The 14,072-nt window shown below is 38.2% G+C and overlaps 1 protein-coding gene across 2 annotated transcripts; it reads left to right on the top strand.

Moving 5' to 3' along the window:
- The first annotated feature begins 5,379 nt into the window (after positions 1–5,379).
- LOC126607189 (AT-hook motif nuclear-localized protein 10-like) lies at positions 5,380–10,152 on the top strand. Of its 2 annotated transcripts, none has more exons than XM_050274688.1 (6): positions 5,380–5,547; positions 6,086–6,706; positions 7,634–7,686; positions 8,402–8,533; positions 9,086–9,247; positions 9,499–10,152. In XM_050274688.1, the coding sequence occupies exons 2-6, from the start codon at positions 6,181–6,183 to the stop codon at positions 9,736–9,738; spliced, it is 1,113 nt and encodes a 370-aa protein (XP_050130645.1). In that variant the 5' UTR covers positions 5,380–5,547; positions 6,086–6,180; the 3' UTR covers positions 9,739–10,152. The 2 variants fall into 2 exon arrangements, with proteins under 2 accessions (XP_050130645.1, XP_050130644.1); XM_050274687.1 differs by having other exon boundaries at positions 8,402–8,575.
- The last annotated feature ends 3,920 nt before the right edge of the window (positions 10,153–14,072 follow it).

Here is a 14,072-nt window from a genome sequence, read left to right as displayed (position 1 = left end):
GGAATGTACAATGTTTATGTTGATTGATATGAGTGATGCTTTTGAATGTTTTGCTATGCATGAAGGGATCCATGCTTTTGATATGTGAACCATGTTGGTTGTAACACTTAGTATCACATACTTTATGTCAAAGTACGCATGTTGAAGCTTTGAGTTGGAGTATAAGGGTAGGTCAGTGTAGACCAAGTGTTCCAGTGCTAGGAACGCAAAAGACTCAGAAGAAGTTGTCTAAATTCCCTCTTCTTTAAATATATGCCGAATGGCTTGTGTGACAAAAGATCTCAAGCGGTTGGGAGTCAAAACATTTGTAATGTGTATGCCTTCTTATAATAGCATTTCCTTCAGTACTTAGTCCTCCACTTTGAAAGTGTGAGGCTTGGCCCTATAGTCATAATAGTCGATGGTACATTCACCCCTGGTTGTCTTGATACGAACTTTTATTACTCTTGTTGTAATGGGCTTACCCAATTCCTCATAGTTATAATGTGTTGAGAGACAAACAGTTTCCTCAATTCCTCAAATGAGTCTACTGTCTCAGGTGGAAGACGGCAATACCAGTTTAGAGCTCCGCCAGAGAGGGTGGAGGGGAAGAGAAGACATCGCTCTTTGTTGGTGTGCATTCGATATGCTATGGTGGACTCAAAGAGGTTAAGGTGTTCAATTGGGTTCTCCTTTCCAGTATAGAGTTGTAAACCAAGCTTTTGTTTTGTCTTCGCTTGAAGGGGGTGTCGAGGATCATTCTTGTGAGAGGGCCAGGCCTGGGTTGGTTCCAGTCAGATATCTCGGCCTAACGTTCGGCCTTCAACTTGTTTACTTCCTCAAGAAGCTGTAGGACAAGGGGGTCCTGAGTGGAGTCATGTACCACTAGAATTTTCTTTCGTAAGTCTCCATCACCTCTTGGAAGTAGGAAAGTTTGAGCAAGGGCGTGTAGTTTTTTCTTGGACTCGCCGTACTGACTTCTAGGGCGAGTCTGTCGGAATACCTCAGAGTCCCCCGTACCTTCATGTTCCTCTGGGACCTGTCGTTCCTTCCCTAGATTGGCAGCTGGCCTGGGTCGTGGGAGGGGACCGAGTTTTTCAGAAACCCTTGGGTCATTGATCTTCGAGCATATGTGGAGGGGATTCTCTCAATGCTTCTTTGGGAAGTCTCGGCAGTCACAATAAACGGCTTTCGATCCTTCCAACCCTTCTGCAATGAGGTGTCTTCCTCCACTTCTTCTACTTTAGGTCAAAGCATCTGGGTTGAGAGAAGTCTTATGTTGATCAATGTTTTGATGATTAGCTCGCTCCTCATTAAGGATACCCATGTCGAAGGGAGGTGGCCCTCCGTGTTGGGGGCATCCAGATGAAGGTTGATGTTCACAAGGGTAACAACCTCGCGTGTTTGAGTACACCTAATTTCGTGGAGCGTCTCAAAGAGCTTCTCATACTGCTCCTGGAAGACCTCATTCTTCATTGCTATCTTGTTTTTCTTAGCTTCTAGCTCATCGACTCATTGTCTTTAACTAGAAGAGCAACCCTATATCCTTCTTTCTTTCATTGCTTCGCACTTGCAAAAAGGGTGTCATTCTGTGTGCTGTGGCTTCCTTCGCTCCCCATGTTGGAGAGGGATGCTTGGTCAAAAGAAAGTGCACGAATGGTGGAAACCAGCTTGGCAAAGCTAAAGAGAGTGGGAATAAGTGTCGTTCCCACAGACGGCGCCAAATGTTGATGCACAAAATCAGTGAAGACTTTGGTACAACAAAAAGTGTTAAGTTTGTGACCTTCGTTAGATTGCTCCGGTTACTAATATGGATAAGTATGTAAATGGATAGAGACAGGGAAGCAAACACAAGATGTACGTGGTTCACCTAGATTGGCTACGTCCACGGAGTAGAGGAGTTCTCATTAATTGTGAAGGGTTTACACAAGTACATAGGTTCAAGCTCTCATTTAGTGAGTACAAGTGAATGATTTAGTACAAAGGACATTAGGAAATATTGTGAGAGAATGATCTCTATTTATAGAAGAGAGTTTCTAGTTTCATTCTGACATTGACACATGTCATGTTATGATTGGCTTCTGATGTTGACACGTGTTGCGCTATGATTGGCTTCTGATGTCGACATGTGTCGCGCTGTGATTGGCATCCTGGTTGGAAGGAAACTCTTCTAGGTCCTTGACGGTATAACGTTGACCGGTGCTCAGTAGTTTCAGGATTGATCAAGTATGGTACAAACACCCTAAATTAGGCTAAGAGAAGAAACATCCTTTAAAATTCGGCAATAAGGGAGTATCCCCCTTAAATTCGGCTAGGGAATCCAAATTGATCCTAAAACTAGAAAGAAAGCTAAAGCATCTTCATAAAACAAGTAAGAATTGAAGATTGCTCACAAAATAGGCAACAAGATCCTTAAATTCAGCCAAGGGAGTAAAGTGGCTGAAATTAAGACACAAAACATGCCTAAAATCATCCCAAAGGCAAGCCTTGAGAAGCCCATAAATACAAGGTCCTCCCATAAGCATAAGGGTCGAAAAATGTCTACACATAAGAACCTTTGCCAAACCTTGGAAGACTAATATGTTGTCAAAGCTCTCTTCGAAGAACATTCAACCAAAGCCGAAGCTTCCTCTGGACCAAAGCCGAAGCACTTCCTTGAAGAATCAACAAGTGCTCGTGCTGATTCCTTCAAGACTTTGTTGCAAGCTTATAAACTTGTAGCAACGTTCGTTTCAAGATCAAGTCGCCAAGATCCTTGAAGCAATGAAATCTCGCATCAAACACTACCTTTGCCACTCCTTTGAGGTGAAGATCATCCACGCGGTGTTGTCAAGCTCAAAACTTGAAGTAATCGTTTAATCGTTTTTCCGAGATTAAGTCATCGCGACCCTTGGATCGACAATCACGCATCTACATCAAATTTGAAGACTAAATCAGATGAAAAGTTGTAAATAGAGATTGTAACCTACAAATTTAAATCAATACAAATCTACTTTGCACACGTGTTCTCGTCTCATTCGATAAAGCTCACACATAAAGAAATATATAAAACGATAAATAATATGTAAAAGAGAAAGAAGTTAGACAAAAATGAGAGAGAGGGGGAGAGAAGGAAATGTAGGTGTGAAAATTTTTTATTCTTATAAAATTAGAGGCGTGTTTGGTGACTATAGTGAGGGAAAAAAAACAAGAAATTTAGTAAAAGGTCATAACAAACTTTACTAATGAACCATATATCAATGATCAATTTTTATTTTGGATCTTGTTGATGCACAACGGATGGAATTTGGAACAATGTAAAGTGTCAAATTTGTGACCTTCGCAAGGTTGCTTCGGTTACTTAGTGAGTATAGTATGTAAAGAGAGAGATAAGGAAGCATATATAATATGTACGAGGTTCATCCTAAGTTGGGCTACGTTCACATGGTATAGGAGTTCTCATTAATAGTGAAGAGTTTACACAATACATAGGTTCAAGCATAATATCATCATTGACGAGTTCTAATGACGAATTTATGTACAATAATGGCATTAGGAATTCATTGTAGGAGAATGGTCTCTTCTTATAGTTAAGGAGAGTCTCTGGGTCCATCCACGGTCGATATGACACTCTAGGAGTTTGATTCTAGTGTTGCCACATATCATGTTGTGATTGGCCTCTTGGTTCGAAAGAAACTCTTGTGCTTCGGTATGGGTGTCTCAACAAGAATCCTTCAGTAGATCCCAATTCTCGAAAGAAACTCTTTGGGATGGATAACAAAAGACGGATTGGATTTCGACATGTTTTAATTGAAGCTTAGATCAGACACTGTATTGCAATTTATGTTCTAAAGTTCTCTAGATTTAGGTTTTGTAAATGAAATTATGAAAAAGTTTGCTTCTGGATGGTTTTTTTATTTTTTTATTTTTTTTTATTTTGCCTTAAGCATGAAAATGGTAATTGGACAAGGGTGGGGTTGGCTATACTCCCAGGACATAGGAAACATATAAAACGTCCTAATTCTATGAATAAATATATTACAGAAGATTAAATGTGTGTCCAAGCCATCACTAAGAGGAGAGTTGGTCTAATTAAATAGAGGAGCTAGCCAAGAGAGAGTTGGTGAAATGAGAGAGCACAAGGTTCTACGTCTGCAATTCAAAACCAGGAAACGAACATTGTGTTGTACTGCTTGAATCCAAATGTAAAATCAGGAGTTGTGTGAGTGTGAAGCATAGAAGGCGATTAAGTGATAAAAAAAAATCAGGAAACAAATAGTGTAAAGCAGCATCATAATAGAAATGTAAAAAACAGAACCAAAAAACAAATATTGCATTGTCTGAATCCAAATGTAAAAATAATGTAAAGTATCTAAATCCAAATGTAAAAATCAAGTGTCGCACGAAGTGTGAAGCGTAGGAAGTGTGTGACTGATGACAAAAACAAAATTATAAAACAGACACTGCAACGCAACATCTAAATCCAAATGTAAAACAAAAACAAAACCAAGAAACAATATTGACCTATTTCGAAATGTAACAAAATATGAGAAATGGTGTGTCTGGGTGACAACTGTAGTGGTTCAAGTTGTAATTTTTGTTTATTTATAATACATTTATAAATATTGTAACTTTTATTGATTTTATACATAATTTATTTTTATAACTAAGATATGGCTCACACCCCAATTCATGAATAGTCTATATTCACGGGTCGAGGCGTGACATGTAATCTATTAAAGTCGTCTCAAATTATCAAAGAGACGACCCAATGACCCACTATCGTCCTTAACTTGTTAATTATCATCTGCACAGTTTGACAAATGTGAAGTTTTATCATAAAAGTCTCAGTATTAGTTGAAATTATGTTAGAATATATAAACTCTTCTTTTCTCCCTCATTATGCTGATTTGTAATATTTCAACAAGTCAAACATGATATTTTTCATTTACAAGTAAAAAAATGAGAATAATTTCGCTCACGATACTCAATTGATGGTAATTGTTTGCCATCTTTTTAACACCATTATATAAGTTTAAATTTCAAAATCTAAATACTAATAGATACAAATTTTAACCATTAATATATAGAGTGGCGTTAACATACTGCCCGTGAGCAAAAATGACAAAAAAATGTTATCCAAACAGGTTGAGAGTGGAGAGCAGGAAATAAAAGATACTCGCTTGATTGGAGGACCACGTAGGCAGTAAGGAATTTTTAAAATTTTTTATTTTTTTTAAATTGAAATTTAAAATATTTTAAAATTCAAAAGCGAGTGATGGCAGTCTACCCAAAGAAAAAGCAAATGGCAATGAAGGCGTTGGAGTAAATGCAAATTAAATTATTAATTAATTGTAACTTGTAAGAATGCAAAATAGCAAATTAGGGCTTGGCTTTTAGTTGCTTTTTTAATAATAGCCTGTAGAGGCAAAGGCACGAAATAAAAAGAAAATGAAAAATATCAGAATTAAAATATAACCAAATATTCAGATTTCTCGCATTTCTTAGAAAAAGGGCTTCGGAGCCGCTCTGCGTTTTCGTTCCGGAACCCTAGAATTTCCGCGTCGCCGTAATTTTTCTGAATTATTGGTAAGTCGAACGTAATTTATGGGCTTATTTTTCGATTTTCCTTAATTTTCAGTGATTTTATTTTATGATTCTTTTACTGTAAATTGGCAAAATATAATCTTTTATTTTCTAAAAGACTGGTGGAATGAAAATGCTGAATCTTGTCTGGTTTAAGCTTTAGTATTTGAATATTTTGCTTGATCTGCGCTGAAATGGGAAAAAAAGCAACGTAATTTGTTTTTTTCGGGTGGTTTAAAACGAGGTCTGGAAGTTGGGGTTTGTGTAAATTAATCCCAGATGCTGTCAGGGTTAGGGTTAGATACTTTTGCAGAATAAGCTTACTGGGAATCTACCACCATCTTCTTCTGGTTTTCGTTTTCGTTTTTGTTTTTACTGGTTGTTGAAGAATTCAGATGCTAAAAGTAAAATTTTACATATTTATACCTCTACTTTTTAGAATGTAGATTAGGGTCTGTAAATTGTGGCTATGAGAAAATGGTAAATTTCTGTGTCCTGATCTGCTTTTTATTTTTTATTTTTCATTTTTATTGTGTTTCAGGGATTTTAGTTTGATGGAATTTTAGTACAAGTGAAAATTGCGAATTTATAAAATAAAATAAAAAAACAACTAAAAGGGAAAAAGAAAAAAGAAAAATGTCAGGATCTGAGACGGGAGTGATGACGAGTAGGGAGCCGTTTCTGCAGAAGAATCCTATTCAGTCACAGTCCGCCATCCAGAGTATGCGGTTGAACTTCAGTGCTGACGGCGGCTCCGCTCTTTACAAGTCTGTTGCCACCGCCACCTCACCTGCTTACCAGTCCTCAGTCACCTCCGCCGCTGCTTCCGGCGGAGGTGCTGTTGTCCCGGGGGCTGCCGGAGAGGGTGCAGTTATGGCCCCTGCTGCTACTGCTGGGCTTAACATGAACATGGGTACTGAGCCAATGAAGAAGAAGAGAGGGAGGCCCAGGAAGTACGGGCCGGATGGCACAATGGCATTGGCTCTATCACCATCAGTCCCGCCTGTGACCGTTAGCTCGTCCAGTGTTGGAGCATTTTCTCCTGCTCCTGCTCCTCCTTCTGGGGGAGGTTCTGCCTCACCACCACCCACTTCGACTTCCACCAAGAAATCAAGAGGCAGACCACCTGGTTCTTCCAAGAAGCAACAATTGGATGCTTTGGGTAACCTTTCTTTCCTTTTCCATTCTAAATTCTTAAACTTTTTGAAATTCTTAAAATTTTGAATCTAACTGGGTTTTATTTATCCTTTGAATCTTATATTGTATTTTGTTTTTGTTCTGGGTCATTGATTTTGTTATTATTTTTGGGTTTAGCAAATATTTGTGTGATGTGGGTTTGAGAGGTCGGGTCTTGAGGTAACACAACAGTGTCTATTGGTTTAATTTTATTATGTATCATCTGTGCTGGAAATCTGGAAGTGGTTCCCGTTTGGTTTTGGTTTCTGACAGGAAATGAATGGATTTAATAAAAGGGATATATTCGGGGATGACTTTATGAAATAGAAAAGGGTACAGCAAAGGATGTTATGCTTGAGATTCTTTCTTATGTGTCAAATTTACTTATCTGCCCTTGTTCACTATATTGCAATTGTATGTATACTGTAGGTGTAGGCATAGAATGATACTTAACCTTGATTTTCATGATTTTTCATGCGTATATGATTGCTTTTGGTATTTGGTTAAAACGATGGTACTTCTTGCAAAGGGAATTACTTGTTTTAAACTCCTTTTGACAGTCTATTTTACAGCACAACTGTATCAATATGCATTTAGAAAACATATCCAATACTGGAAATAAATTGCTTTTGGAAGTTTCCTTTTGAGCAAACAAGTCCCCCATTCCGTTTAAATTTTCTTATATAATGTTTAATTTAGTATTCCAACTCCATCAAGTGCTAAAACTAGAATTTTCAACTAAACAAATTTGTTTAATGGTTCATTTTATAACTTATAGATGCATGCTTTCAGTGGCAATGGATCTTATTTTATTCTTTATCTTTCTAAAAGTCAATTTTAATGTTGCTTTTTCGCTGCAAATAACTATATAATGATAACTGTACTATGGTTTAATTAGTTTTACTGTTTGTAGGAGCTCCGGGATTTGGATTTACACCACATGTTATCACTGTAAAAGCTGGAGAGGTTTCTAATTTCCCTTTTCTTTCTTTAATAACTTAGTTTTCATACTCTTCCGTGGTTGATCATCACTGCATGCGTAGTCTGACCAGTTGTTGAGCAAGAAATATTATTTGAGTGCACTATAGATATCTATCTATTCTCTCTATGTTGAGGAGCTCATCTCTTCCATATCGTGCACTTCTTTAATTTGGCTGATTATGCAAGTTCTTTGATACGGTAAATGCATGTGTGATACATCACTCACTGAATCTTGTTAAGCTCCTTTTTTCTCTGTCTACTTGGAGTTCTGAGTGCTTCATCTATTGAAATTAACAATATTTAGATCCAATGGTTGGCAATGCTGGGTATATTTAATTCAAATATTTATTTTATGAGTTCAAATTCAAATAATTCTGGTTTCTTATATTTTCATATCATTGGAACTGAACATCAAGATTTACTATTTAGGGAATAATTGGGCCATTGGAGTATTATACTTTCCTTCACAGCTTTCTGGGAATTTAGAACTTTAATCACAAAATTCTCCTGAGGATATCATTTCCCATGTCACGGTCTGATCCCATCCCAAGAGCTCATCACCAGTGAGCTAGCTGCTAATATGATTGAATGTCATTAATTTTACATGCGCACCCCCTTTATTGTTTGGCCGGCGTACTCATCATTTTTCTAGTTGATTGCACTATATTGAAATTTTATTTTGATGCATTTAACCTTTCAGGATGTATGGTCAAAAATAATGTCATTCTCTCAGAATGGTCCTAGAGCTGTTTGCATATTGTCTGCAACTGGAGCCATCTCTAATGTGACTCTTCGCCAACCGGCCACATCTGGTGGAACTGTAACATATGAGGTTTGTGAGATTGCTGGCTGTCTTGTCTGTTGGCCGTTCCTGGTATCCAAGTTGAACTGTGACATATAATGTGTTGAACTTTTCATACAGTTTTGTTGTTAGTATGTTGGGCCTCAGTAGCTGTTCTCTGGGAACATTGACTGGGGATTAATATTCCAAGTCTCTCTAGGAACAGTTATGTTTTTTTTAGGATACATGACTACGCCTATACTAATGAGTTTATGCCGCCATGTTCTGACATGATTGTTTATGTTTGGTTTGCGAACTTTTGAACACCATAGGTTTAAATTAATGAATTAGTTACTATCTGGGTTCTACTCTAGGAGCATGTAATGTAAAAAAGCATGTTTGCTCTTTAGTTAGATGTAAGATTTAGTATCTGTCACAATTCATCCCAGTACTGAGTTTATTGTTTTTACACAAGTAATTATCATTAACTTTCTGTTAATTATATGGTAGTCACCATAGGGATTGTTTTCATCTTATGTATTATATCTACCTATGAGTTATTTCTCGCTATTTTCGTTTTCTCTTATGAATTTTCATATGCAGGGGAGGTTTGAAATTCTGTCACTCTCAGGCTCGTTTCTTCTATCTGAAATTGGTGGTCAGCGGAGTAGAACTGGGGGCTTAAGTGTGTCATTATCTGGCCCAGATGGCCGAGTTTTAGGTGGTGGCGTGGCAGGTCTTCTAACGGCTGCCTGCCCTGTTCAGGTACGTTTTATTTTTAAATTATTTTAGATTTTATTTGTGATGTGAAAATTAATAGTTGAAGGAAATGAATCTTCCATGATGTGTGGGTCTACAAATTATGAATCTAGACATAGTACGAGCCATATGTTTGAATTGAGCACTTTCAGATACAGCTCTTCATATGATTGAATCTTTCTCTTATTAAAAAAGAAAAAAAAAATTTGATGGACCTAATATAACCAGTGATTTTGGGGGTTCCCATTTCATTGCAGGTGGTAGTCGGAAGTTTTGTTGCAGATGGTCGGAAAGAATCAAAGACTGCGAACCAAATGGATCCTTTGTCTGTAGCACCAAAATTTGATCCGGGCAGTGGTCCAACAGGAGCAAATAGCCCCCAGTCACGTGGAACACTGAGTGAATCCTCAGGCGGGCCTGGAAGTCCGCTTAACCAAAGCACAGGAGCCTGCAATAACAATAACCTGCAAGGCATGTCAAGCATGCCATGGAAGTGAATGGTTTGGCAACCTGAGGGCAGGCCTTTTCACTAATTTGTGCAGTAGGCATGATCAGCGGATGTTGTGTTTCTTTAGTCGAGTCTCGAGAGCAGGAGAAGGTTGTAGTTTATGCATCGTGAAATGTATGACTAGTACTAGTAGAATAAGGAATGCAGAATGCTTTGCAGCTTGACCTTATAGAGGAGCATGGCCGGCTGGAAGTGTCAACCAGGTAACAAGAAGTGTGTGAAGTAGAAATTAGATTTTTAAGTCTTGTGATGGTAGGGACTTAATTAGTAGGATTAGTTATTAATTAGGATGAGTTAGTGATCTAGTTTCTCACACGTTTGGCTGCTTGTAATCGTTGTTGACCCTTTAGATTATGCTGCTCAACTTCGACTTGTTCTCTAATGATAAGATGCGTTGATTTTATTTTTTTTTTCCCCTCATAATTGTCTAGCTTTAATTTTAGAGTAAATTACATAATACCTCGTCAGGTTTGAGGTCTATTATAACTCCATACAACATCTTTAAAGGGTTGTGATATCCATACATCCCATTTTACTTCTCACACTTTTTTTAATTTTTGACCTTCGGATCGGATGAATTGAAGAAGATCAACGACATAAATTATCAAGGGGTGTATGAGAAGTAAAATAGGGTGTGTGAATAGCACACCCCATCTTTAAAACATTTCACTTCTATACCTTACCTACTATTTTATTTCAATATAATACATCCGTTACATTTTTCATCCATTGATTTATTAAGAGCTGACGTTGCTGCCACATTTGTACCATGTGGTTGCCATATTTGTACCACGTGGCTATCATATGTGTGCCACGTGGCAAAGAAAATAATTTTTTTTTTAAACTTGAATCTTCTAGGAAAAAAAAAAAAAAAAAAAAGAAAAAAAAAAAAAAAAAAACCAAAAATCCCCTTCTTCCCCACCTGAGCCCATCCCCATCACCCACCCCTACTCGAGCCCACCCCCTTCTCCCTCACCCATCACCCATCACCCAGCATCCACCCCTTCACCTTGTTGAGACGCCAGATGTAGTGGGCGTGAAGCTGGCGAAACCCGTTGAGAGTGAGGACCACAGATCACAGCTGTTGGTGGTGGTTGCGGTTTTGGGGCAACCATCTCAATCTCCTCATTCTTTTTCCATCACAACCACCCATTCAAACTTCAAACAAATTTAAAAATGACCCCTGGCTAATTTGGGGATTTGGTGGTGGTTGGAAACCAATTTGCAGGAAGTAGGTTGGGGTCTTGTCGTAGCCTCAAATTTCATCAACACCATTACTGGTTTGTCATTTGTGGGTTGTGGGGGTGAAGGTAACCAGATGGATGCAATGGGTGGGGGATGAAGATGGTTGCAATGGGAAGATGAGATTGTTGGCTAGGATCGGGTGGGGGTAGTTGCTCAAAGATTGTTGGCTATGGTCAAAGTCCGAATCTTGGAGTTGGAGCTATCCATTCTCTTCACCGCCCTCCTCGTCCTCAGGTAGGTTGATGTGGAAAAGATGATGGTTTTGAATTTTGGGAAATAAAATTTCGAAATCCATGAAATTTTGGGGTTTTTTTTTTTCCGGATTGAGAGCTCATTTTGATTTGTGGGTTCTGGAAGAAGTGCAAAAATTTATGGGGGTTGGGAGGGAGAAGAGGAGGGAAAAGGAATGGGAGGTGAAGTGGGAGGAGATGGAGAAAAGTGGGTCAGGGGTGTTTCGGGGTATGTATGGGTTTTTTTTTATTTTTTAGAAGATTCAGGTTTTAAAAATAAAAAAATTTATTTTTTTGCCACATGGCACACATGTAGCAGCTACGTGGTACAAATGTGGCAACCACGTCAGCTCCGTATTTGGGTATTATGTAATTGACCTCAAACCCCCTTAATTTTATTTACACGTGGTGCAAAGTTGCAAGAAATGATCATTCGGTTTGAAATATGAATTATAGTGAGATTGAGCTTAGAAAAGTTGCCCACCGCATCTTGAGCTCCACATGCATCAACAGTTATTGCAACTACGAGCGGAGTCGTCCGTGCCTGTCCTGTCGATCATAACTTAGGTCAAGAATCAGTGCAACTGAGGCTCCTGAGTAACCACGAGAAACAAATGTTTCCGTCTTGGGAAACTTGGAAACGAATAGTATTGCTTCAACTTTCTTCGGAAGGAGCTCCTGCCTTGCGAGCTCCTGCCAAGCGCGGATGTCTGCCAAAACCATGCTCTTGAGTTAGCAAGGTCCGCCCTTTTGGCCAGGTGCCACGCGTACACACCCTCTCCGAGATGAACCATATAGCCAAGAGAAACCGTGTTGCTAGATGTTTAGATCAATAACCGAGTATGAAGCGATAAAAATATGTCGTTATGTGATTACCTCCGTTGTCCAGAGAAAACATACTATATTGTTGCAGACTGGAAATGATTAACTGATGATGTATATGATGCTTGAGAATAACGAATAGACAAAATATTGGCAATTGGTAGAGAGGGAGGGAAGGAAGGAAGGAAGGAAGGAAGGAGCGCAGGTCATTTTATACCCCGGGAATGAATGGGACATGGAATCATCATACGCCTTGTTTTGCTTTGCTTTTTCAAAATTAACCCCATCCCTCCCTCCATCGCAGAACAAGGTCAGGCTTCTAGGGAATCATTGCCTATGACCCTCCCACTTGCCCTTCTTTTTCCCCCTCCTTTTCTTCATCATCTTTCTTTATTTATTTATGGGTCCAAGTTTGGGGCTCTACATTTGTAGCGTTAGGGTGGAGGATTTTAGGGTTTTTTTTTCCTATTCTATTATTTAAGTTTTTAATAATACTAAAAATCAAGGAAAAATTAGGTTTACATCCTTCTTTTTGTTACTCTATTGATTAAAATATTATTCATTTTTAATTTTTGATCAAGGTCATTGGGTATTAATAACATCATTAATTATTTGAATAATAAATATTTTTATTTTTAAATTTATTCCTTTAGTGTTAAAAATGTTACAATTAGTATATTTATATTTATGGCTAAATTTTTTATTATATATTTTTATTTTTAGCTTGTACCTATTTTTAATTTGCAAATAATTTTTAATTTGTACCAATTTTCTTTTCATTTTTAATTTGTACCCATATATTAGTTTCTTTTTGTGCCCATATTTTTTAAAGTTTTATTTGTGTTTGTACCCATGTGTATACCGTCACATGACATTGTATATTTAATCAATGATAGAAAAATTACATATGGTATATTTATGTTTTATGCCTAAACTTTGTATCATATATTTATATTTTAGTTTGTACCCATTTTTTGTCACAGCCCATCTCGAATAAAAGTTATCGATAACGTGAATTGACGAAATTACCTTTGAACGGTTGGTGGTGGTGTGTGTAAATGGGCTAAGGTTTGGACTCAATCAAATTTTAAGTTTTAGTTGTTTGGTTGGTGACCCAATTTGGACCACACACACAAAAGTACCTTTCTCTCTTTTCTCTCCCGTGCTCTCTCCTTCGGACTCACTCTTTCTCCCTTTCTCCCCTTACGGATTAACAACAAACTAGTCGAAAGTTTGCAGATCGAGAGTTTAAAGGACACCATTGTGTTCTTGAGGTTCATACGAGTTAAATGGTACCATTTTTAGATAAGAACTTATTCGAAAACTCGTGAAAACCCTAACCCAATCTATGTCACTATTCATGCAATCGTAAAATCATGTGTTTTTGGGGATTTCAAGCTTACAAGTAGCTTAAGGAGGTCCTCATGAGGCTCGGAATGGTTCATTGGAAGAATTTGAACTTCGGATTATCAAGAACGGCGGGTTTTATGATTTGCCAGAATATCGAGGCTTTTTCTGGCGGGTTTATGGGGTTTCAAGGCTCGACTCAAGTATGGTTTTGTTCGTCTTGGTGAGATCTTCAAATTGGTTCAAGTTTCATGGAATTTGGTTAAGAAATGAAGAAGATATAAGGTTTTGAAATAAATTCCAGAAATCGGCGAAGTCACCGGCGTTCGGCGACTCGTCGGAGAAGATGAGGGCATATTTCATCAATTTTGACGGAATATGCTAACGGCGTTAGATGACGCCGTTAATAATTTACGGTATATGCTTGCTTTTGGATGAAATAATCCTGACGGTGTTAACTGCCGCCGTCAGTGTGCCTGGCACGTGCCCGAGCGTGGGCGGCGCGTCTGGTCGTGCCTTGGCCGACGCGTGGCTGCGCGTGGGTGGTCAGAAATTTTTCTAAAAATATGGGGATGTTCGTGAGGTTGTGTAGATCACGTTGGTATATTCAAACATCCCATTTGAGTAATGTATGAGAAGTTATTAGCTAGTATTGGTTATGTGCTTTAAATTAATGTTT

The sequence above is a fragment of the Malus sylvestris genome, chromosome 16 (genome assembly GCF_916048215.2).
Source record: "Malus sylvestris chromosome 16, drMalSylv7.2, whole genome shotgun sequence".
Classification (NCBI taxonomy): Eukaryota; Viridiplantae; Streptophyta; class Magnoliopsida; order Rosales; family Rosaceae; genus Malus; species Malus sylvestris.
Note: the sequence above shows the minus strand (reverse complement) of the source record. Positions and strands in the feature narration are given on the sequence as shown.

Excerpts from the sequence above, each read along its gene's own strand:
- LOC126607189 (XM_050274687.1), top strand. The coding sequence starts at position 6,181 with ATGTCAGGATCTGAGACGGGAGTGATGACGAGTAGGGAGCCGTTTCTG. Across the intron at positions 6,707-7,633 it reads GCAACAATTGGATGCTTTGG|GAGCTCCGGGATTTGGATTT; the intron begins GTAACCTTTCTT and ends TACTGTTTGTAG. Across the intron at positions 7,687-8,401 it reads TCACTGTAAAAGCTGGAGAG|GATGTATGGTCAAAAATAAT; the intron begins GTTTCTAATTTC and ends TTAACCTTTCAG.